The sequence below is a fragment of the Mastigoproctus giganteus genome, chromosome 11 (assembly GCF_048544385.1).
Source record: "Mastigoproctus giganteus isolate SK-2022 chromosome 11, ASM4854438v1, whole genome shotgun sequence".
In the NCBI taxonomy this organism is placed as follows: domain Eukaryota; kingdom Metazoa; phylum Arthropoda; class Arachnida; order Uropygi; family Thelyphonidae; genus Mastigoproctus; species Mastigoproctus giganteus.
Window position 1 is genome coordinate 24,477,596 of NC_143585.1, and position 25,914 is coordinate 24,503,509.

The 25,914-nt window shown below is 37.8% G+C and overlaps 1 protein-coding gene across 2 annotated transcripts in view; it reads left to right on the top strand.

The window, feature by feature from the left end:
- Positions 1 to 7,342: 7,342 nt before the first annotated feature.
- The window catches only part of LOC150077808 (dual specificity tyrosine-phosphorylation-regulated kinase 4-like), a 182,048-nt gene continuing 163,476 nt past the window's right edge, over positions 7,343 to 25,914 (top strand). For both annotated transcript variants that reach the window (XM_090385298.1, XM_090385299.1), the window contains exon 1: positions 7,343 to 7,735. In XM_090385298.1, the coding sequence (XP_090241424.1) occupies positions 7,673 to 7,735 (63 nt within the window). In that variant the 5' untranslated portion in view covers positions 7,343 to 7,672. The remainder of the gene's footprint in view (positions 7,736 to 25,914) is intronic.

Sequence of the window (25,914 nt, forward strand, 5' to 3'; positions counted from 1 at the left end):
TAAAAAAACCCATTTAGCCAGCGGGTGGTTAAGTGCTGGAACAAACTTCCATCTGTCATTGTGGAAGTTGATAGGTTGAATAAATTTAAGGAGGAACTGGACAGGCATTTGGAGGGAATGGTGTGATTTTTTTTTTTTTTTTTTGGCTGATGCTGCATAAGCTCATACACTTGCTTTCTTGCATCACATGCCACTACTACTACTACTACTACTACTACTCATAATATCATCTCATTTTGATTTTCGAAGGTTAAATGCTCTCCCTCGTGTGTAGCACAGTTGATATAATCACCGTCTTCCAAACAGACCTGAATTCGAATTCCATTAATTACTCGACGAATTTTTATGGCCCTTTTTCATAACGTGGCTAAGTCAGTTGGTCCACAAAAGAAGCATGGTTTTTCATCCCGGAAACTCGGGTTTTTTGTCCAGAAAACAGAAAATCCACCACAAACCGCACGCAATTTACAGTTGTTTTTTGTTGTTGTTAGTTCGGTTTTAGGAGCATCGGCAACTAAGGTCATGTTGCATATTGTCTGAAAATTGCGCGTGTTCTGAGGGCGATTTTCTGTTTGTTGTTGGAAAAAAATTGGAGTTCCCGGGAGTTTTTTACTATGCTACCCTCGTAAAAACTAAATTTACCATGTTTTTTTACCATGTTACCTAAATTGGAGTTTTTTACCATGCTACTCTCGCCTGAGATCGGTTAACTCAGCCACGTTATGAAAAAGATCCATAAAAATTCCTCCCGTCATGACTGGAATCGAACTAGGGTCTTTTCCATCCAGTGGGGGGAGGACAGCTGTTCTACCAACTGTGCTACCCACAAGGGTGCAATTTACAGACTTTGTGGGCAGTAGGATTTAAATTGCATGGATAATGCAATGGTCTTAATTCTTACAACAGAACAAACTTTCGTTTGTAACGATTTTCTCTTGAATCGCACTACTTTCAACAAACAGCTTTAGTTATATTGCAACATTGAAAACCGGTTTCGCATGGTATCTCACTTCCAACAACTTTATAGCTGTATTGTCTGCATGTTGCTAACTGTAAGCTAATGAAAGACCAGTTAGTCTGGAAACAGGGTCTCACAGCAGTCTCGTATTTTAGACAAATAGCCAATTAACCTTTTGGAGAGGCCATCTGTTTGAAATGATGGCAACTCGTTGCAAAGGCAAGTTTGTTACGCTGTGAGAATTAGCGCCATTGTATTATCCATGCAATTTAAGGCGTAATATTTCCGGATGTAAAATCAATATATATATTTTTTAATTAGATTATCTGATGAGATTAGGCGCGTTTATTCGAGTTGCTTTAGATCTAGATACATGTTACATCCATTATTATTTTTATTATTGTTTTATGCAACCCTAACCCGAAAGGTATCAAAACTTATAGTGCTTAGTACTGTACACGGATTGAAGGATGTGGGAAGGTAGGGATGCCACCGTTTGGAGAAAGCTCTGAAAGGCAAGCGTATCGCGTCCAACACAATGGCTTGCAAGGAGCATTTAATGCATGGGTACGATGGTATGTAAAGTCCAAGGAGGCTATTTCGAGAAGGAGAAATCCACAGAAGATTCCGATGATGACAATTAAGATAAGATCTTGCACCACTCCGAAATTAAATGATCACTCCTCGTAGTATTGTATTATTAGTGGTATTTTATATCAGCATTAGCACTAGTAGTAATGTGCATGAGTTGAATGAAACGTGGGGATGAGGGAAACTTTGCTCTAGAGACTAAATACGGGTTTCAACACTTCAAGCCTCCAATAAGAAAAGTGGTGGCACTATGCAACTTTTATATAAAAAAGAAATCCTCATGAACATCAATAGTGAGTCGAACATCAATATTTAATTTTCTTTTCTAGTGCCTTTCTTGTTGACGTTCGTATGGGGATATTTAGTCTAGAACCTGAAAATCTAGAATCTTTAAACAAGCTTCTGCCTACATAAAGCCCTCGCGAGTAGCACAGTGGATGAAGCCACCGTCCTCTCACCGGCTAAAATTTGAATTCCGTCAAAAAACACAGGATCAAACGACAATCTCTTGCCATAATTTACCAAACTTTTGAAAGCCACCTTTACAATTAGGCATGAGTCAGGTGCATAACTAAAGTAGGGAGAAAAATCACTCACTCGGCTTCGAACTCCATACTATAAACGCTAAGGAAGAGAAGGCCTAGTGAGTGACCTTGAGCTGCCTGTTTTTATCTCTATCTCTCTCTCTCTCTCTTTCTGCTACAGCTATAATGGCGAAAAAACTACTCAACCACTATGTACTCGTCACTTTAATCCTGAAAATTTAAATCTGGCAACTCTCAATTCCCAAAGATTCCCGATTTTGAACACCATATTTCACTTCAATCATCTTAGAGATGATTGAAGTGAAATATGTGTGTGAAATTCAATCATCTCCAATCAAATGTAAAACAATTTTTAAATGGTGTTTTTACGTTCAATGCATAAATAATCTTGAATTGGTTAACAATACTGAAAGTAATATTGCTTACAGTGGGCGTTAATATTAAATCTTTAAATCACAAAAAACGTGCAATTCTATCTGGTTCAAATCCACGCGATCACGAATGATAATATTCTAATTAGATGATTGATTGTAAACTCTTGTTTTATATCGTTGTGCCGGAAAAACAGAAATTTTTTCCTAAAAGCCATTTTTGTATTGGGAGAATTTTCCTGATGATGACTAACTAGTGGTTTGTAAGACACCGAGTCCTGATTTCAAGAGGTTTTCAAAAAGATAATATAAAATAAACATAGGGAAAAGATTATCGATCTGAGAAAAGAATTCCTAATATAAGATTTGCTCTCTTTTTAAAAGCATTGGTTAAATTTCAGAACAAGACTCGTACCCGTGGATCTTTGTGACAGCAAATGATGAGCACATCTAGCTCTGCTCCTACTTCACACTGATTGGACGATATATTCCTTAGCGTAATTTTGTTTCCTGATTTAAAACCAGCGCTAAAGAGAGGAAAATCGTTTTCTGATTTTAAATCAGCGCCAATGGAGGGACTTGTTTCCCAATAAACGGTTTAGGGGTTCGCTTCCCTTTTACGGGAAAAAAGGGGGAAGGAAGATGTAGTAGGGTTTTAGGAGCATCAGCGACTAAGGCTATATCGCTCCGTGTATATTGTCTGTAAATTGCGTGTGTTCTGTGGTCGATTTTCTGTCTGCTGGATGAAAAACCCGAGTTTCTGGAAGAAAAAACCCATGCTACCCTCTCCTGAGATTGAATAACTTAGCCAAGTTGGGAAAAAGGCCCTTCAAAATTCCTCTCGTCACCGATGGGACGCGAACTCGGGTCTTTTCCACCCGCTGTGGAGAGAACGACAATTCTACCAACTGTGCTAACCACGAGGGCAGAGGGAAGAGAGAGTTGTTCCCGAGACCAAAAGTAGAGCTAATTAATGAATGCGCATCTTCTGGCGTTCGTTTTACAATCCGCGCTATAGTTTTTATTGAAAGAAGTTAATAGTAGGCTAGTATCGTGGATGAGTTAAGGGTAGGCTGGTACATTTCCCTGGAGTTTGCATAGATGAGTGTAAATCAGTTTATTCTAGCTTCGCAACCCTCGATCAGTCCATATTACTAAAACAGCGTATGGCTTTAAGAACTTTGTGATGATCTTCAATTTCTGTTAATTAAAATGAGAACTTAATTTCTGTTCTTTTCACTTGGTTCCTGTCCCATTAATTTTCTTCTAGCTTCCGAACCCACAATCAATTCATGCTCCTGGATTCATAGAATTCAACTGAGTAGGGATATTAAAAAATAATAAATAATCTTACCTGGATTAAAGGTGTTACAATACGGACAGATCCATGCTGAAATAGGCACGTATTCACTTTCCAATCTATCTATGAGAAGGAATGGCGTGAAACCCTTTATACAAAATAAATGGACAAAAAATATATTATTTTATTTTTTCTAAATGTCTGCATTCTTTCTTTCTAACTCGCCAAAATATCTCTTGTTTCTTAAACCTTTTGCTTCACTGATTTGATAATTTCTAATCTCTATGTGATACACCAAATTGTCGTACTCACCGAACTGTCTTAGCCACCCATTGTCTTTCACCAAATTGTCTCATACAGCGAAATATCATTCACCAAATTGTCTCGTACAACAAATTGACGTAGACTCGTCGTTCCCAACTAACTGATTATGCTGCTTACTTAGTAGCAACCCTGTTATTGCTTAATCATTTGAACACATCAGCGTCGTTGGTAAGGGGGAGTTAGGAGGGGGGAAATTCGAGCCAAATGCGCGCATTTATTGCTGCGCTGGTTCCATGACTTCAGCAAATAACAGTGGAAGCTGAATAAGCACTTCGATGGAAGAACTGCATGGGAATAATGACAAAAAAATGCTGATATGGACTTAACGTCAGAGAAATCTTTATTCGAAGTCCTATCCGGGTTCTAACTCCATTTCACAGTTTAGATAAAGGTAAAACGACACCCGAACCTGCACAGTATTTATCATTTAGGACACACACACAAACAGCGCTTGCTGCCTTCTGCGGGAAAACTGTCTTTCTAAACTACCCCCCCGAAACGCTACGCGAGATGAGCCAGTCTGGTGGCACATTGCCAAGGTCTCTAGTTTAAGGTTATGCCAGACTCTTGTCATTGCGATGGGCGGGTAGATAACACTCTTCGAGTTTGCACACACATTAATTCTATCGACATTTGCTGTGTAGAGCTAAGAGGGGGACAGTCAGATTCGTTGTACATGATTAGCGAGCTCCTAGCTGATAAAAGACAGACTAAGAGAGTAATGGCGTGCGGTAACTGCAAATGAAGAAATCTTCCTTTTGATCACGGATTATTCAATGGTTGCTTTCGTGCAGATAAAAGACAAGTCTTTCTTATAAATAACAACTGGACAAGTATTTTAAACGCAATTTGGATATATTTCTATTGATTTTTCTGTTTTCGTTTTCCAAACATGCAATAGGGATTCCAGAATTTATTTTCGATATTCAACGTCAGAGTGCGCCATCATCGATGTCTGTTTGTGGCCATCCTGTTTTATAGGGTTGATTTTACTAATTTCACTATTAGGTTGAGACCAGTCTAAAAGCTACGATATGAGAGAGAGAATGTACAAGTGCTTTCTCCATTCCCTTAGGGCCGAATACTATTCGTAACAGCCTCGAGTTATAAACACAAAGACCCATCTCTGCAGATAAAAATTGAAAGCAATGAAATTTAAAATGGCCGCCGTAGGATAATAACCTTCAGGCCACATTTTTATTTGTATATTACGTTATTGAATTTCAGATCATAAGGACAATAAAATTAAGTAAGACATATTTGAAATTATGACAGATAAAAAGTTTTTAAAATTTTTATCTGTCATAATTTCAAATATGTCTTACTTAATTTTAAAAGTTTTCTTTTCCAACACTGCTTCTGTTTCAAAACACGCTCTGTCCATCTGACCAATGGCGTTACGTCTTTTCTTTAACAAGTTAACCCTAACACTCGGGTGTTAGGGTTAAAATGTATGAAAAAATTAATACATTTTAAACACTATAAAGAAATAAATACTTATATATAATTATATTGTCGCATATCGCGCAATCCTGGCATCTCTTCAAGTGTCAACCACCAGAATTGCACTATAAAACGACAATATAGTGTCCTCTGTTTCTAACATAAAGTACGTGCCATGGCAAAGTAAAATTAATAAATAGAATTAAGGAAAAGAGAGAAAGGAAATATTTTAGAGACATCCAAAGTAAAAATATATGTGGAAATAAGGGTATAAAGGAGGATATATAGAAAGCTGGCATGTAATTTACGGTTGACACGACAGAGAAACAAAACCAAAATATATCAAAAGAAAAAAATATATATATATAGCTAAGAAACTAAATTAAAACAAAGAACTATTAATGGAGGATAGAGCTCAGGGTAGTAAGAAGCACGTGGAAGTAATAATAGCAAGTAGTATGTGGTAGATGTACACATTATTAAGACAAACGCAAATGAAAAATAAAGAAAATTATGTAGAACGCGGTAGAGAGAATGTATAAATAAGACAGTGAAATGGATAATTAAACTAAAGAAAATATGGACTGAATACTTATAGAAGCGAATTTACCTAATACATAGTTCTACATAATTTTCTTTATTTTTCATTTGTCTTTGTCTCAGTAATGTTCTTTGTTTTAATTTAGTTTCTCAGCTATATATATATATACATATATTTTTTTCTTTTCCTTATATCCTTATTTCTACATTTATTTTTACTTTGGCTGTCTCTAAAATTTTTTCCCTCCTCTCTTTCCACATATTTTGTTAGAAACAGAGGACACTATATTGTCATTTTGTCGTGCAATTCTGGTGGTTGACACTTGAAGAGACACCAGGGTTGTTTTTTTTTTTTTTTTTTGATTTGGTAGTTGTTGGCGCATCGGCTTCTGTGGCCATATTGCACCTCCAAAGGTTTTTGCAGTACAGTGATCCAAGCCCGAGGCAGGAATCGAACCCGCGACCTTTGGGTTGCCGGCACCAGGGTTGTGCGATATGTGACAATATAATTATATACATAAGAATTAATTAATTTCTATATACCAATTTTGTTCCTTCATAATTCTAATATTTTGGAATGGTATATCTCAATTACAAGTTGCAGAACTGTCTGAAATACCAAACTACGAGGATGACAATAGACATTTAATATTGAAGTGAGCGACACCTGGTGATTGTTCATATCTTTTATGCTTCAACTCAACTATGAAATATTCTCTTTTGAAGGAAATTAACGTAAACAACTTATAAAAAAAAATTCAATTTTTTATAGCATCTGAAAGACAAGGTTATTTGAAAGTCAAATTGAATTCGATATTAAATTAAATGACAGAACCCAAATAATAGTTGTAAACATTCTAGCAAGGTGGTAGCTGAAATGAAGAAACTCCAATGTAGGCGTCCCCTCGCAACCGTTCTGTTAATGCGTTTTTCATTAATAAAACATGACGTCATAAAATTATTAGATGATTAAAGGTGTGGCTTTTCTAGAGGGATATTTAATTCCAGAAGTCCGCATTACGCAGGGGGATACAACAAAAGCTTTCTGGTTCGTATTACGCCGACTATTGTCGAAGACCTCCCATAATTCCATTCGCTTCTGCGCCCATTTCCCGCCCTGTGTATTTCGAAAGGCACTTTTCATCGCCAGTATTGCGCCGTGGGTGACTGGAGAGAAATTATTTCAGCGAGATTAATGACCCACGCCCTCTAGTGAGCCCCGCCGACACCGCTGCCGCGCGAGCTACGACGCTGCCTCTTGCAGCGCAGTCGGACGGGAAGAGCAGCTGTCGGAAGACAGCTGATCCGCCAAAGCAAAATAGGAAGAAGCGCAATTCGGGTTTCCTCTCCCCACCCACTCTGTGTCTTCCCCCCACAGTTGGCCAACACCTCGTGCTTTTCTTGCCCCCCTCGATGCCGGTGTCGTGTGCTGCCGTTATTCTCACCTTCAAGTGGTTGACTCGATTGTTATCCGGTCGGTCATTTACGATGGTGTACGTAGCTGGATGGTTTAACCTGCTCCAGTTGTCTCCGTGTTAGATCGCCGGGACTTTGCCGTGTGGATTGTAACCGGGTGCCGCTACCGCTACGGCAGAGTGAGATGGCGGAGGATTCGTGTTCTGATAGACAATTGCCTCATATACAAGAGGATTGCTTGCTGAAGGTGAGTTGCGCCTATTTTTTATTGTAATTGAGTCATTGAGTTTGGCCAAGCGACAGACCATTATTTAAATTTTATATCTGTTACTGTAAAGCCCGAAATCTGGTAAAACCCAGGATTTACCAGTTTTCTTTGGTAAAAGCCAGACATTTGGACATTTACCAAAGCGAATCGTTTAAAGTCCATTATCTGACTGAAGTACTGAAGTTTATATGTTACTCAACCAGCTTTGAGAGAATAGGGGATATATCCTCCTCTAGACTTTGTTTAAAAATCTAAAAAGTGAATGAAGAAGGAAATTATCCTTGTTCCCCTTTACCCATTGTCCGATTATCACTTTCCTGATTTTTCAAACAAGATCATGTAGGATATAGTTTCTATCCCCGAAGGATAGTTGGTACAAAAGGAAAGGAATGGTCATTTCCTGGTTCATTCATTTTTCCAATCTTTAAACAAAGTCATAGAGGAGACATCTCCATCTTCACAAGGTTGTCCCCATTACATATCCACTATATTCCGGATATAGTGAATATGTTAACAAGAACCATGTGGGGGTAACATATATATCCCCCCTTAATTAAAAATCAGAAAAGTGAATAACCATTGATGTGGAACATCTTTTGATATTTTGGACTTCCATTCGCTTTGGTAAAGATCCCAATTTCGGGATTTTGCCAAATAGAATTGGTAAATCCAAGGATTCACCACAATTCGGCTTTTACAGAGGTAAAGATTGATTTTTAACTCCAACGAAAAGCTTTGTTTCATAAGGTAAACAACAGCCTTTCAAATATCATTATCAATAGAAAAATTAAATATGTAAAAGGTATAAGATGGGTGAATATTTGCTATTAACCTAGAAGAAAATCAGGTCAAGGAGAAAATCGGTAAGTTAAGACATTATGGCCTACCTTAACTTATCGTATCGCGACTCCGCACCTTCTTAACAAGAAAAATTATTTACGTAAGAAGAGTAGGAGTAAGAAGAGAGAGAGAGACAACACCGGTGTTGGCTAGCTGCCTAATGGTTTTAGTCTCAAGTTCTGGGATACACTTTTAGTTTTTTACGGTACTTAAATAACATTTTTATACATCCACTGTGTCCTCTTCCTTATTAACTCCTCTTATTAGATAGATGAAGACTAAAAGGTATTTAACTAAGCAAAAAACTATGTACAGACTTGGTGGAAGATGCTCCTTGGCACAACAATATATTGATGTAATTTTAAGATATAAAATCTTTTTTCACCAACTGCTGTAACCGAGTCTGAAAATAGAGATAAATGACCCTTACGTGGCCTCATGAGTTCGTTTCACATGCACTGCTCATCCATTTGGGTCTTTATTGGTAATTAAAATAATCTCTAATTAGTACCGCCAAATTGTAATTAGGAAGTAAAACTGCCTTATTACATTCGGAAGAAGTCTTATAAGAAATGCTTCCATCCTTGATACTTAGGGTTAAGTAGACGCAATCGATAACTTTAGTGTGATTAAGGACAAAGCTATGAGTTCGAAATAATTACATAGCTACATCATTTAAAAGCAGTAATTTTATGATCCATAATAATTTAAGAGAATTCTGGCTTCTTAATTAGCTTGAAATTCTGAATGTTTGTCAGAATGTTTGAAAAGAGATTTCATTTCTGAACTCATGATCTAAAAATGTCCAAAGATGAACTGTCGTAATAAACTCGATTGGTGGTTAGTAACTGGACTTGATATTTTACTTTAAAATTATTCACAGAAATATATGTGCATATATGAACAAAGTATTACGCCACGGACAACCTGGAGAATTTTAGCCAGAAATCTATTTAATAGAATTTTAGAGTTATCAGTCGAAGCCAAGAGATTTCAGTATTAGTATTAGTATTAGCCATAATATGCAAGGAAGCCACACACTTTTCAAAGGTCAGCTTCCAGTTGACTTTTGGCTAATCCCTCTCTGAGCCTTACGAACCTCAATCAGATCCCTTCTGAAATTCCTGGTTGCCAAGCTCTGTAGCCCACATAATCGAAGTCTTTCCTCATATTTGCGTCCTTTTGCCAATCTCACCATGAGAGTTGCCCGTCTTTGGACCCTATCAAGAAGTTCAATGCCTGTTTTTCAGCTGAGTTTCTCCATGATTGGACCCAATATTCCAAATACGGTTTTACAATTGATTTGTACAGTGGGATTAAGACCTCCCTATCTCTAGAGGATATTGTTCGATAAATCGCCAATAGGGCACCATGGGCTTTCCCGGCCGCCTATTTACATTGCCCAGAAAATTTCATATCTGACCATATTGTACACTCCCAGATCCTTCTCTGCTTCTACTGTTTTTAATTCAACCCCACCAAGTGTATAAATTATTTTGGGATTGCTTTTTCTCAAGTGCAGGAGCTTGCATTTCCTTCATTAAACCATAGCTACTACTTTTCTAACATTATTGAAGCATGTTCAAGTCAATCTTGAAGTAGCGCTGCTTGATACTGATTATTAACGATTCTCCCAATCTCCAATCTTTAAGTCGTGTGCAAATGTAGACATCAAGCCTTTTATCCCTTCATTGATGTCGTTCATGAAAATCAGAAATAACAATGGTCTAAGAACCAGTCCTTGGGGACCCCACATAACTTTACACCAATATGAAGAATATCCATTAATGACAACCCCTTACCTTCTGCTCTGCAGCCACCATGCAATCAATCTTAGAATCTTTCCAGTAATCCCAATATATTCCAGCTTATACAGTAACCTCTCATGAGGAACTAAGCCAAATGCCTTGCTAAAATGTATGCATTCTGTCGTTGTGTTGTTCTGGCCACTTGGATACCCAGAAGCATCAATCACCTGTAGGGATGATTCTGGGTACTCGTCCACACCACAGGAAGGTGAGCTAGTCCCAACAGAGTTTGTACTGTCTCAATTCAAGACTTTAACCCACCCGACGTTGCAAAAAGATGGGCCAGATTCCTCTGGGGACCCACTGAAGAGCAAGGGGAAAAAAGAAAGAAAAAAAGTCCCGTGCTGTTAAAAAAACATATTCAGAAGCAAAAAATGTGAACATAAAATAAAAATATAAATAAATATATATAAAATTAAAAATAAAACAAAAAGAAAAACATTGGCCACTCCAACTTCAATACTAATTGTTACTCTCAGAATCTCAGGCAACCATTTGTCTTCCTCTTTTAAACGCTTCCGTACAAAATTCTAGTATTTTTCTGAAAAGTTGCTCGGGTGGAGAGAAGATTCTCTTCTCCCCCAGGATGGAAATTAGAAACACAGCCCTACATTTGAAATCGTAAATCAGCATAATACGGACAGTCGTGAAGTACATGCTTCCAGTTTTCTACATCTCCACACGCACATAAATCTGTATCATGTAGTCCCAGTTGGAATAAATTTTCATTGAGGGACTCATGTCCTGTTATAATGTACGAAGTTTCCATTCCCATAGAAAATAATGTTCTTGTCGACTTATTTAGTAAATATATAACTTGTGGGTATAAAATTTCTTTTTACCACTCCCGTTGAGGAACTGTCCCATATAGTCTGCAATAGAGTAATCAGTTCATTCCAACATTTTTTCTTCTCTGTCTTTGGATTGGCTTGTAAATCAAGCTGTATAGTTAAATATAAAGTTGGTATCTTACTTCCTTGTAATAATCCTCGAAAAATAACATATAAATCCAGTGGCATAGTTCCAGCTAATACTTGCAATGCGGCAGTTGATATTGTCCTACAAGCGCAAATTGAAGACAATATTGATCTTTGTATCGTTTTTAACTTGTTTGCAAATCTTACTATTCCAGCTCTATAAAACCAGGCTTCTGCTGCATATGTGACACTGCTTTGTAATATAAAAGTGGCGTTTTTCTAGAAAGGCCCCAGTCTGCTCTTGAAATTCTAATTATCATTCCTGAGAACTTTTTAATTTTCTTCGCAGGTTATATGAAATGAGAATGAAAGTTTAACTTATTGTCCACCATAATTCCTAGATATTTATTTTATTTTACTAATGGTAGCTCTATTTGATTATTTTTAATTTTTTCTTGGTCTTCTGTGATCTAGTTGAGTTTAAAAAATCGTCATCTTTGATTAACTAAGGTTTATGGTTAATTTGTTATTAATAGACCATTGGAAGAGATCATTAAGGATGTAGTTAGTAGTTTTCTCTATGTCGACCCTTGATCTATCTCGAACGATGACCGTGAGGTCATCTGCAAAAGCTACAGTTCTACAACAATCAAAATCTCTTTCAAGCCAGTCATTTAGTATCAAGTTCCATAGTAATGGGCCCAACACAGATCCCTCAGGATATATCCGCATAAACTGTCATTTTAGACTATGATGACTTCTGTATAACAAATATAATTGATTACGGCAATCCAGCTTTATAAGGTGGTCAAAGGCTATCTTCCAGTCGAAGGAATCCTTGACTGCCTTGTTGTTCGCAGGGCCATCGAATGCTTTAATATTTTTCCCAGATTAGTCAGAGGTACTATTGGTCGGTATGACTTTGGATGCTGGGCCGGTTTGTTAGGCTTCCTAACCAGTTTTATCAAGGCTACTTTCCATTCTTTGGGAAATATACCATCACCCCAAACACTTATTATATAATGCTAATAAGACCTGCGGAAAGAATTGAAACAACTTCAATATTTTCAATTGTATCCATTCCAGGACATTTATTAATGTTAATCTTCTGAAGAACTTGTTCCAATTCATCTATAGTAAAGGATTCAGATTGATTTTCGGTCGTATAATTAATGTACGTATTTCCGTATGACATTGCAAATCATCTTACAAATCATCTGCAGGAAACAACCATTTTATTATCGCATAAATAGTATCCATTTTAAGGTTTCTTTTGTTGTATTAACAACTGAGCCAAATAGCTGAGCTGTATGCAGCTTTTCCCTTGAAATTTTATATAATAGCCTCCAGGATATTATATAAAATGGATGTGACGTTGGTATTTCTTCTTGACAGAATGAACTAACTTTCTTAATACTGCTAACTCCTGGTTCCATCAAGCGCAATTCCTTGGGATGACAATCTTTTTATTCGTTGACTTATACGACACCTTCAACAGAGAAGTAGAAATTCGATCGACCAAATCAGCAGTAGAAAATAAATCTAACCCAGTCCAGTTAAAGGTTACAAAATTAGTCTTTATACTAATTTCAAATGCATTCCATTCAATATTTCTTATAGAAAATCTAATAAGCTGCACAGCCTGGTCTGATCATAATCACAAACCACAGTATCATTAATTTCATAAGTGATAACTCTGTGGTCACTGATCTTCAATCAGTATGAATCATCCGATTTGTTACCTGGTTACGAAATTGCAACATGAATGTTTGATTGTCCTGCAGTTCTATAATAAGTTGTATAAATTCCAGGTCTATTGGCTATAAATAAATTACGACTCACTACAAATTCTTCCAGCATTATCCCTTTAGAGGAATAATGCTGGAAGAATTGCATTGCATAGCATGCTCCAATGATTTAGTAACTCATTAAAGACAACAAAGGGTGAACGATAAATTGAAATTAAATAAAATGAAATTGAAAACGTGGTAGTATTACAGATCAATTTGTTGATGTTGTACGCGTCAGTACTTTTTATCGCTCTATAACTTTCCCATGCTTTCTTTTTCTGCTCTATTAGATTGGTCAGCTGGTATTCATCCATCCCGGCATCCTACTCATACTATATTTTCTTAATGGTATGTATGCATTCATGGCTTCCGTGATTATTGTTTTGAAGGTATTCCATAATTCAAGTGTATTTCCTCTCCCTCTGCAATCCGTCCAATCAATAGATACCATGTAGCGCATTAAACTCTCATAGTGCCCTTTTCGGAATTAAAATCCGTGTCTTTACTTTTAACTACTACAACATCTTTCTTCATCTTTCAACTAACTACAATCCTGTGTTTTGTAGACTACCCCACTCTCATTATACCTTTACTTCCAACTATCCTACACCACACAGAATCTATGTTGACAGAAATAACTTCTGACTCAGCAAAAGCTCTTTTCATGCTCAGGTTGCTTTTGATAAGAGTATGACCCCATCACCCATTCTATCTTCCTATCCTTCATAAATACACTACACACACCACATTGGAACCACGTCTCCGTTAGCCCTATTATGTCAATTCAGTTATCCTAACCAGTAATTTGAATTCACCTATCTTATTGAAAACACTCCTAACATTACTGTAGACATAGTTAAGACGAAGTATGCTTCTGTAGTTTACTACCCTGACACAGCCCTTGAAGTTGTTTAGGCTTGTTTCCCTATCTTTGTGTCTTCTCGTTCATTTGAATCGTTACCACTCTCAGAAAATCTTTCCAACATTGGCTGTTTCGCCAACAAGCAATAATTCTTGAGATTTGACCCATATCATCAGACAAACGCGGATTTATATTATTCTTTTCCTCCTAACTAGCAATTTACTGAACCCTTAGGGTATCCTCAATGATAATGTCAAAAAATTCTTGCACCCCTTTGTTCAAATGAATACAAAAAATGGGTTCCTTCTACCTACAAGGGCGGTCCACATTCATAAAACTCCCTACCCTCCAAAAGGCGGTGAGAATATAATCCTCTCCATCGCGTCTTGGCAGAATTGCAGACACATACACATTCTGACCTAGCCTCGCTGTAATTTTTCAGCATGGCATATTTATCCCAACAAATTGTCAGGTCGTGTTTGTTTAATGGCGTTAGTTCCCTCACGAATAATAATGCTCTATTTACTCCCTTTAAATCTGATAATCTGCTGGTAACATCATAAATTGTTGCTCTGGAAAACACATCCTGGTTCTGTCCTTACAACAAAACATGTTACCCGTTTCCTTGACAATAATCTCCCAATAAAACTAAATCTTCTCCAACCAGAGCGGTATACAGTTGACTGTTCTGTTCTGAAACCCAAATTGTGGGCTCATCACTTGGTGGGTCACGAGATACTTGAGTCCCTGAGGAGCTCCCAGTTATATCTGTTTCTAGGGCAAGCACCTGTTTCTTCAGTCACTGAAATTATTTTAATTTGAGATCGGGACATTCCTTACATTGGGTGCAAAGAACACTCCTCTACCCAGAAATTATTAAGTCCAAAATGTTTCGAATATTTTAAGATTTCAATGCTTTCAGTCGTCCCAGCAGTCATTTTTTAGGCTATTAGTGGACTGAGCAGACTTTCAAGCCAGAAGTCAATAAGCCAGATTTCTTTGGCCCAATACTTTACGATAAAATGATTCTTTTACATATTGTTCTTACTTTTAATATTCATTCAAACTCGAAATCGTTGTAAAAAATTCCCTCCCACTCCTTTAGTCTCTTGCTACTTTTTTCTCTCCTTTATTTCATCGTGTAACCTCTTCTTCTTTCATCTTTGTGACGTTTTTAATAACTCCCCTTGCTCTTCTACAGTGTCTTCGTCATCGTATGATCAAATAACAATTTAATTTCCGTTTCTTGCGAAGTGTGCAAAAGAAAGTGTTGGCGTTCCTCATAGAATTTTTTTCTACGTTTGACACACGGAGTTACATCTGGTGTCATTCCCATCAGATTAATTTTCAGCATCATTCTCTCAGATAAAAAAAAAAACTCCACTCAGTGCATGTGACAGGTGGGGACAGAGTGAGAGAGAAGGATAGAGAGAGGGGGATCGATGACAATATTCTTCTCTGTGACGCTTTTTCCCCACATTTTCCATCCAGATGTTCAGCGATCCTTAATGAGTTTAGCGGATGCTGAAAAAGGGGAATTTCAGTTTTAATTTAAAACCGCCTCTAAAGGCCTTTCCCCATGATGAAGCCACCTGAGGTAATTTCTTTTTGACTGAGGTAAACCATCTTACAAAGTCAAATCTGTTATTTCATGAGAAAAACAAATCTACCGAAGAATGTGAAGAGCCATGAGAATTTCAGTAGAAAGACAATTACTTTAATTCTTCGAGCATTGCTCTATAAGCGAAAAACGTTACGATTACAACCCCGGTGTAATCTGGCAGCTAAAATAAACTGTGAGAGGGAATGAAAAGAAAATGTCATTCTTCAAAATGATTAAAGTGGTACTGCAGAAAACATTAATAAGCTCATCAGACATTCTTATTGTAAAACATATCTCCAAACGCATTTATGTGAAGTTTTCCACTTATCTTTACTTTATTTATAATTCTTGACAGTAAAGCATAAATAAACGTCTTTTCTTATATTTCCAAATATTTATTATCGATATTCGGATCTCTATAAACTAATTTAGCGATTTAAACACTACTCTGCCAAAATCATGGGACACTTGTAGCTATGAACAAATAATAACTAATTAATGATCAATTAATTACCACAGTGGCTAATTTAAGGAGTCACAGAAAGTTTTCTATTAATTTCTGGAAAGCTGGTGGTATTGCGCTCTACTCCCCTACTTTAAAGAAATCATGACTCGCATCCCTAATTCTATGCTCCAGTTTATCCCAAAGAGGTTCATTTAAACTGAGATCTGCACCCTGTGCTGGCCACGGAAATGTTTCGATATTATTCCCTCCAAACTCTGCATTCAGGATGTCTGATTTATGACACAGAGCGTTGTTGTATAATGGGCGCATCGGGCTGGAAAATGCGATCATCACATCTTGTATCATGCAATCGTTGGTGTCCATTTGTTTTTCTTATCAAAGGCTTGTCGACTACAGCTCTCATCGCTGACCATATTTATAGATTCTTTGTAATCACTCAATTTCCTTAAATAGAGAGTGTCCCCAGACTATTGGTAAGAGAGTGTAGATTGTTGTGTCTGTAGTTATTGAGTTCATGTGTTATTCTATTTACTTCCACCAGTATCCCGTCGATAATTCCTATCGCAATATGGCTTCTTGCCAAACAGTTGAGAATTTCCATTAGCTACATGCAGTTTGCGCTCTGTGATTCATTTATCTGCGTGGGCTTAGATAAGTCCATATTTCAATAGAACAAGTGAACAAGTGTAATTGTTATGACAGAAATCGCATTGAGCGATGTAAAGAATCATGCAGTCAGATAGGACGAACACTAATGAAAGAGCGAAGAGCAATCAAAAATAATTACTGATGATGCTTAAAAAGATATAGAAAGTGAACCTTACGTTTCCCCAGAGGGAGGTCTCTGTCTTTTACTATATTTAATTCTGATTTTAAGTATACTTCATTTAACGCATTTTTAATGTGTTTTAGTAGAATTATTTTCCATGTGTGCAATACACCCCAAAATAATAAGAAACAAATCATAATTTTCATTCCAGTTTTAGAGATTTTAGATCATTCGCACATGGTCAAAAAATCTAACTAGATCAGATATTATACTGTAGATTAAAAATCCATATGGTGTTGGATTATTTTAAAATTTGTAGGCCAATTTCAGTTGGAAATGGGATATCGAACCTAAAGATATTTCAAAAGGCACAAGAAAGCAGTTGTTAAGCTGACAAATGTTCACAGTTCTTCACTGTTTCTTCTGGTACCACCAGAGGGCGTTGCTTAAAAAATTTATGATTCTTCCATGAGTGTTTTTGGAGAAAATAGAAAAATACCGATATTTCCAGTAACTAATACTTGAGAGTTTAATAACCACTCGTTTCACCTATCCATTTTCTTTATTGGAGGTCATTTATTAAATATAAATTGAACATAAGAAATTAAAAATCGTACGTTTTTAGCACAAGGCTTAGCTAATGATGGTGCCAACACGACCAAGAAGGAAAATCCTTTGTTTCAACTATATTTATAACTTCATTTAGAAAGTTTATGAATAGGGCAGCCTACACGATGTACACTTCTGGTATGCAGGACGGCTACATATACAGGGGCAACATAACCATGTAACCTAGAAACAAAGCCCTTCTAATTCTTCTATACTGTGAGATTAAGAGCTGAAAAATGCGCTTTCTTCAAGCCTTCAGAATTGCCACCGCAGAGGCTAAAATTTGTTTTTATGGAAGTATCGATAGCTTTAGCAGTTACTCAAAAATTTATGCGCCTATCTTGAAAACCAGAAGACAAATGGCGGCTTAGCTTGTTCATTTTAAACTGGATGTGACATCTTTTCTTCTACAGAATTAACTGCATTACTCTTTCGGAGTTTATAACAGTCAACAAGAAAAAAAAAACTTCTTGGAGTAGAAAATATATTAAATTTCTTCACACGTTACTCCACGTACGAGATTATAATTCTCCAAAGTGAACCTCAAAAGAAACAGTTACTCGTAAAAATACAAAGGAACTAGTGAACAAGATTTTCAATTACTTTGTCTGTTATAACCTAATCACTATCCTTTGTAGAACACCCTGGTGAAGTTAGTTTACTGCTTGTTACTGCTCTTGATTGCATCCTGTTGGGATCAAAATTATCTGATTACTGGAAGCAATTAAGGGAATAGGCGACTGTCACGATCAACTGAGTAGATAGCCTAAATCATTAGTGCTTCACATGTCAATTCTTTGGCAGAACAACTCTGATAATTTTATTGATGCGATGGTGACAGAAAAGCTATTTTATTAGAGAGGTAAGTTTGAGAGTTTTGAAACTTCATTAAAAATAACTGTCAACAATTTATGTAGTATATGATAAACGGGTAGTTTATGTAAGTTATATTTCTAAAGACTTTGCAGACTCTACTATTCTCAGAGGTATTTGGACAGAGAATAAAAAGACTTGTACCATTGTTTTAGTGTATGGAAGGGATAATCAGGTTCTCTTGGTTTAAAATACTGTCTCTGTTTCAGTCTAAGTTGAAGTTGAAGTCTGCATGACCGAGAAGATATCCACATGAAGGGTATTAGTTGGTTAGGAAATGGAGAAGGGTGAATCGAAAAATGTTCAGTAGCCAAAAGGGCCCTTGTAACAAAGGCCCATTTGTATTATTTATGTGATCAAATCGAATAGGTTGTGTAAGTTTGTTATTAACCTCTTCAGTGTGCCATTCTATGAGGGGTGATTATTTAATTCGCGGACTGATGCAAGATCTTATCTTAAGATCATTGCCTGCACAATATTAGCCTATGTGGCGTGGCATTGTCTTGATAGAGAAACCACTTCAAACCGGAAAGTTCAACCAAACTGTAATCTGGCCGTCCTACCAAGACACTCATCACCATACGCTTCAGTCATCCCTTTAACTGTTTCCGATGCATTTAAGCCCCATCTGACATAATAACGAATCACATATCGCTATTCAGTCTGTATGTCCGAAATGATACTTGCTTAAAAACGATCGTCAGTGACACGCGGCTAAAACCATCTTCAAGAAACACTAGCTCGACAAGTACTGGCATGTGCATACAGAGTCTGCTCAGTAGCGAGCAGGGAGAGCGCGTCTAGTAGCAGTTATGGAAAGGGGTTTTTGCCATGCTGACGTGTGGATTCTAAGATCAGGTGCACCGTATAACTTTCTACTCTCTGAAATGTTTCCAGCGAGTATTAGAACTAAGTGCGCCAAAAACAGAACGGCTTTTAAGTATGTACTTGGGCATCACCAAAGTGTTCGCGAGAGTGCTGCAGTATCTGATTATAGCACCTCTTGAAAGACGCCCCAGGCGATTCGTGATCGTTATTCCAATCGACTGATGTTTCTTTGTTCCTAGTTGGAGGTGTTGCTAAGTGGAAATTGGTCTGAGCACTTGCGATGACATATCCAATAACTGTGTTCCCGGAATTAAGAAATTTTGATCGGAAAGAGAGAGAAGGCACATTCATTGTGCTTTGAATTTATTCACAATTTCTGCAACTCATTTGTGTATGTGGTAGTAAAGTCAAGAAAGCCGACATCAGACTTTGCTGTACTCAGAAATATGTTCATTCTTTCATTTAGAAAAGCTTCCATCTTAAGAGGCCATTTACGTGGGTTTAAGAAACTAATATTATTTAATATCTTAACGCTTTGGAGAAAATGCAGAATATATTTTAACGTAAGAAAAATTGATACCTGATTTAAGAAATGAACGAAAAAATAAATTTGAGGAGTATGAAATAAATTTTTATGAGAGAGAGAGAGAGAGAGAGAGAGAGAGAGATAATAAGCAGATGGAAAGAAAGAAACAGATAGAGAAAGAAACGGAGATAAACAAATAGAGAGAATGTTATTGTTTGTTGTTGTTGTAATAGGGTTTTAGGAGCATCAGCCTCTAACGCATATGTGTATATGTTCTGTAAATTGCGTGTGTGTTTTGTGGTCGATTTTCTGTTTGTGGGGCAAATATATAGAGTTTCCGGGAGAAAAAACCATGTCACCCTCGCCTGAGACTGAATAACTCAGCCAAATTGTGTAAAGGCCCATAAAATCCCTCACGTCATCGACGGGACTCGAACTCAGGTCTTTTCCAGCAAGTGTGGGGAGGACAGCGATTCTGTCAACTGTGCTATCCACGAGGGCATAAGAAACTATGTTACAGTACCAATGTGAGACCAATTTCGCCACTGGTGCCCTAAAGAACATGAGGTATTATGGACAAAATAGAGGCAGCTGAGCACTCATCACAACTAAGAATTCTGCACTACGGCCTTACAAACAATCAGGCTTGTTCCACTAATTGATATTACAAATGACATTGGAACAGCAGCGAACTTCGGTCTAAATTGTCCATAGGTCCATCATGCCATGTGATCCATCACATCACAGTTACTTCAGGCATGAGGATGTCGGTCGGTCTCGCTATCAGCGGGCAAAAACTCAGCCTGACTACTCCTCCCCTTGCATCTTCCAAGAATTCATTTTTAGCAATCTGATTAATGCCAAGATGTTCTGACGCGATGTTTTCTGTTAATCCTGGCAACTTTCTCAAAGAGCGCAACTGCATAACGGATGTACATCAGCGGAAGTCGGGGCTGCGTTCTCTTTGGTTATTGTATCTATTAATGGTATTGCACGTCACCCCTTTTTATTTGTCTGAGCAGGGTAATAACTCATGTTAAATTCTGTGTAATTCTTGGTGTCTCCAAAGATCGTTACATATGACAGGATTCTCCACGTGCAAGAACCACTGAGTCCAAAGAATAACTAATCAACTTAGTACTTGGATTAACCTTAGCTCTTAACTTTTCTTGGCACAAATACAACTCCCGGCTTGCAGTCGTGAAGGGTGTTGGAGTGTGTCTTGTGTATACAATAAAGAGTTCTTCTTCTTCTACAGGGTGAGTCAAAAATATGTATACACACTTTAGCATTCAATAATTTGTGAATCTGATAATAAATTTAAATATATTTTTTTTATTTAACCGCCCAACTACGTGTTTGGCTTCTACTTAAAAGAAAAAAAAACTCATTTATGATGTTCAAAAGGCCCTCTTTCAGCACGCGTACATAAACATCTTTTTTAAACACTCCTATCCCTACAAAAAAAGAAAAATATTAAGGGACTGTGATCCAGAGACATCGGAGGGTATCCAAAAAACTATCCATTGCTCATCCCCTATTCAGATAGTCATGGACAGCAGTATGAAAATGTTAAGATGCACCATCCTGTTGAAAAATACCATCGTATCTGAAAACGCGCGTCTAATATTCTATATTTCCTTAACATTTTCAAGATAACTCTCCCCAGTAACAGTGTCGTTGAATCTTAAGGTACAATAATCTTGCTAAAAGAGATTTCCATCCACATAGTTATTCGTGGCAGGTTAACATCTTTCTGCAAGATGCGGCAATGATTTTCACTGGCCAAATAAACACAGTTTAGACGATTCAAATATCCATTTAGTTTAAACATGGCTGCGCCTGACCACACAATTGCATCTTTAAGAGCGCCGAATACCACTCACGGAATTGTGTTCTTCGATCTGGATCGTCTTTCTGTATTGCATGGATTCATCGGGGCCTAAAAGACTTCCAATTTATGTCCTTTAAAAAGATTCTTGTTGTTGGATTAGATTACTCATGTCCTCGAAGGGACTCGAACTCAGGTATTTTCCACTCGGTGCGGGGGAAATATTATTCAATGAAAGATATTCTCTTTTGCTTGTGGTGTAGACAAATATTCCTATGTTTGGGGATAATTCCCTAAAAATCTCTCTTAAGCTCCTAGACTCCATCCAAAGGAGATCATCTACGTTAACGATTCCTCGCTTAAAAACTCTTCCACTCCCTGTCGTACAGACGTTTAGTTTCTGTTGAGTGCCTCTTCGGATATTTCGAACAGTATTTTACTGAATTAGCATCTGCTAATTCCAACTCTTTCTTACAAACCACTAAGAGCACGTGCTCCAGTTAGTCAATATCCTTTCGCTGTTTCAGCATCAGCCCCTCAAACCACATTGCCCCTTTATACATTATCTGTGCACGTGTGTGTTCATCGGTTGATTTGTACGCAATGAGGGCTGAAAAAACTGGACTAACTCACTGGAGAACCACACTACAGATCGGCTAACTACATCTCCGGTTTTTTTTTTTACTGCAGATGATAAGCGATTTGGAATGCCTTCTGTTTATCCCTCTCTCAATTTTTCCTCCTCTGGTCCTTTTCTCCTTCACTCTATTTATGTCCAAGGTAATTCTTTTTCTTTCTCCCAGATTCAGATTCTCTATTTCCATATCTCTCTTCTTCTTCCTCTTTCACTCTTTCTATCTTATGTTTGTTCTTCATTTTCTTTCTCTTTGCTTCTCTTTTGCTATTTTCCTCTCTGTTCTGTGTTTCTCCTTATTTTCTTTCTCTCCTTTTTTCTTCCATATATCTCCGCACTCTTTCTCTCTTTTATATCTCTCTCTCCATTAACTTTATTTCTCTTCCACTCTCTCGACTTATCTGTCTCTCTTCTCCATCTCTCCCATTCCTCCTTCTCCTTTATTTACTCCACTCTCTTCCCATCATATTATGTCTATTGAACTGTCTCTTCACCGCGTGGGATTCTGTTAAAATGTTTGGAATTTTATCTTATTTTTCACACCGTGGCAAAAAAAAATTACTCTGCAAGGAAGGTTCTTTTTTCTCCTTAGTGTTTTAATCCGGGAAACAGGCAAACCGACCATATAATACAGGCTATTTCATACACAATACAGTGGCGCCTAATGGCCGTAGTTCCCTTGGCGCAAAGTCGAACAATAAAAGCACTCTTTTTTTCTCTCTCAGTTGCAGCATAGTCGGTACGATTCATTGTCATCTGCCACTCCTTTAGAGAAATCTGGGTTCGATTTTCGTCGATGATTGGAATTTCTGAAGTCCTCTTCATTTGAGGCTGTAGTTAGCCGATCTCAGAAGGAGGATGTTGAGTTTTCCCCATGAATTATTCGAGTTTTCAACCCTCACAACATGCAAGTCGGCCCGCGAACACACACTTCTACAGACATAATACACTTACAGTTATGAGCGCATGCTTGGGGTCGTCTGTACCAATATATATGCCCATCCTTTTCTCTCTTTTCTATTTCCCTTTATGTTTTTTTTATCTTTCTCCATGTGTTTTCTCTCCCACTCTCCCTTTCTTTTCTTTCCGTCTTTACTTCCTTTCCTCTCTTTCTCCACTATACTTATGTCTTTTTATTTTCAATCTTTCTCTGTTTCTCCTATATTTCTTGTTTTCCCTTCTCCTTTCTCAAGCATGTCTTTCTTTTTATACTTTTCCAATTATTTCTCTCTCTCTTTATCCTCTTTTCTTTCTGTTTCACTTTTTATCTTGTCCTCAGTCTTTCTCCCTCTCACTTTCCCCAGTCTTTCACCCTCTCACTTTCCTCATTTTTTTCAACCTTCTCTCTCCTTTCTCTATTTGTCCTCTGTGTTTTTTCATCTTTCTTCCCCTCTCTTTACATTTCTCTCTCTTTTTATCTTCCTCTTTCTCTTGATTTCCTTCTTTCTTCTCTCTTTCTTCCCCTCCCCTCCTTTCTTTCTTTCTTTCGTTTAATTTCTTTTTCTATTTCTCCTCTGCCTTTCTTTTTATTTCTTTCTCTATTTATCCTCTGCATTTCTTTCTCTATTCCTCCACCGCCTTTCTTTCATTTTCTTTCTGTTGTCTCCTTTCTATCTGTTCTCCACTCTCTCCACTTTCACTTTCTCTCGTTCTGTTTCTTATCACTCCTTTCTTTCTTCTCCCTTCTGTCTTTATATTTCTCCCTCTTTCTCTTTTCTCTCTTTCTCTCTCTCTTCCATCTTTCTCCATGCTATTAGTCGCCTTTATTCCAGTAGGGAGAAGACAACCGGCTCTCTTGAAACACGTGATACAATCATGGGAAGAGAACCCAATCGATCGAAATGCAAATCTGTCTCTCTCTTCTGAAATCAAAGGAAGTCTTCAGAAAATTGAATGCTGATCCCGTGGTAAGACATAGACTTCCTTTCTGAGAAAGTCTTCGACCGCCGAATTCAATAAGATTAATTGGTTGCCATGACAACATCGATCAGTAGAGGAAATATATTAATATTTTAGCAAACACGGGTAAGGTTACAACTCCACAAATCAAACCCCCGCCATATCCTCTGTTGTTTGCTGCATCACTGTCCATTAGATCCGAGTACCTCACGGTGATGAATGCATCTGGATCGTTTGCTACTTCTCATTTCCATTTCCCTCCCCATCCTCTCAAACAAATTCTTTTAAAGTTTTCCGACTGTGACAGAGAAATAGATGTAAGATGGCAGACAATCTGATGCCATGCAAAGGAAGTGTCGTTTGTGGTGTTGCCTCTCCGTTCAGGATGTTCTTTTGTTACTTCCCGTTACTAGCACGTGGCTACTATCCGTCTTATTTTGATGTGAGCACGCGGAGGTGCTCTGCGTCTCTGCTCTGTTCTCTCTCTCTCTCTCTCTATCGATTAAGGACTTTTTGGATTTCTGGCGCCGAAAGACAGGTCTGACTTTTCGGTGTGTGGGCGAAACGACGCGTTGCTGGAAGGAGGGAGAAAGTAGAACGGGGGGATTATAAGTTTGACTCTTTTCTCCTCCCTTAAGTATCGTTGTAAAGAAATGTCAAATGATTACCACATAAAAAAATTTAAAGTGTCTTTTGTTCTGGTGAAAACAAAGTTTAAATATTTTCAGTTCTTCAACTGGAAGAAAATTATGCAAAATTAAATACTTTCTAAGAATTGAAAGTTCTGTGACACATCCTATTAAATACTTTAATATCTTGATTAAATATTTATTGTACTCATCTCCTGAAATTCATCTTTCCGATGGATAAGTGCAAGAGCATATGATTACCATGAAATTAAGACTTAAATTTAACATTATAGGTGTTTATTAAATATTAAAGTCCGTAAATTCATAATTTTTGGTAAAATGTTGCTAATTAGGCATTGATTCCAATAGATGTCTGAAGACGTCTGCAGGGATCTGCAACCAAGCTGCCTGTAAGGCTTTCCACAGTGTCAGAATAGATGACGATTGCATGTCCATCCGCCTCACTTCCCGTTCCAAAAATATCCACAGGTGTTCGATTGGATTGAGACCAATCAAGATGGGTTGATATCTTTCTGTTCCTCCAACCACTAGTGCACAGTGCGGGCCCGATGACACAGCTCATTATCGTCGTGAAAGTTACCGTTTCTGTCCTAAAAAAACAACAACATGGCAGAGCGTACATGGTCTCCTAACAGCTGCTGGTAGACCTCACCACGTTGGTACATACGCACCAGCGATCCTGGTTCTTGCCAGCAAAACATGCCTCATCTTAAGCAACCACTGCCACCTGCATGGACAGTGGGCACCATACACAATGGGTCCGTGGACTTGAGTTGCTTGCGCCACAAACGAAGGCTTCCTTCGGAATGTTGCAACAGGTATTTGGAATCATCCGACAGCATACTTGTTTCCAGTCTTCAAGCATCCAACCAGAGTGTTGTAAACGCCACAGCATTCGCCGTCGACGATAAGAGAATAGTAGACCCTGACCTGGCTCTTCGTTCCTAGGGACGGACACCAGGCAGAAACTGACCAGGCGTTGGCTACACTCTGGTGGCGAAGTGGCCTGACACTAAATACACACCAAACACAATACTAACACACATACACACTAATACTTTTATCAGGCCAGTTTCGCAGAGATTCTGCGCCATCACAGCTGAACCAGATGGAGATGGACTTAATGCCTAGGAGCCATTAATACAAGGCCACAGACAAAAAATCATGACACAATCATGCTTTTTATACTGCGAGCTATGCGCATCGTCCATTATGGATGGGGTGGTCATAATTCAGTGATTACTGAGTGTATA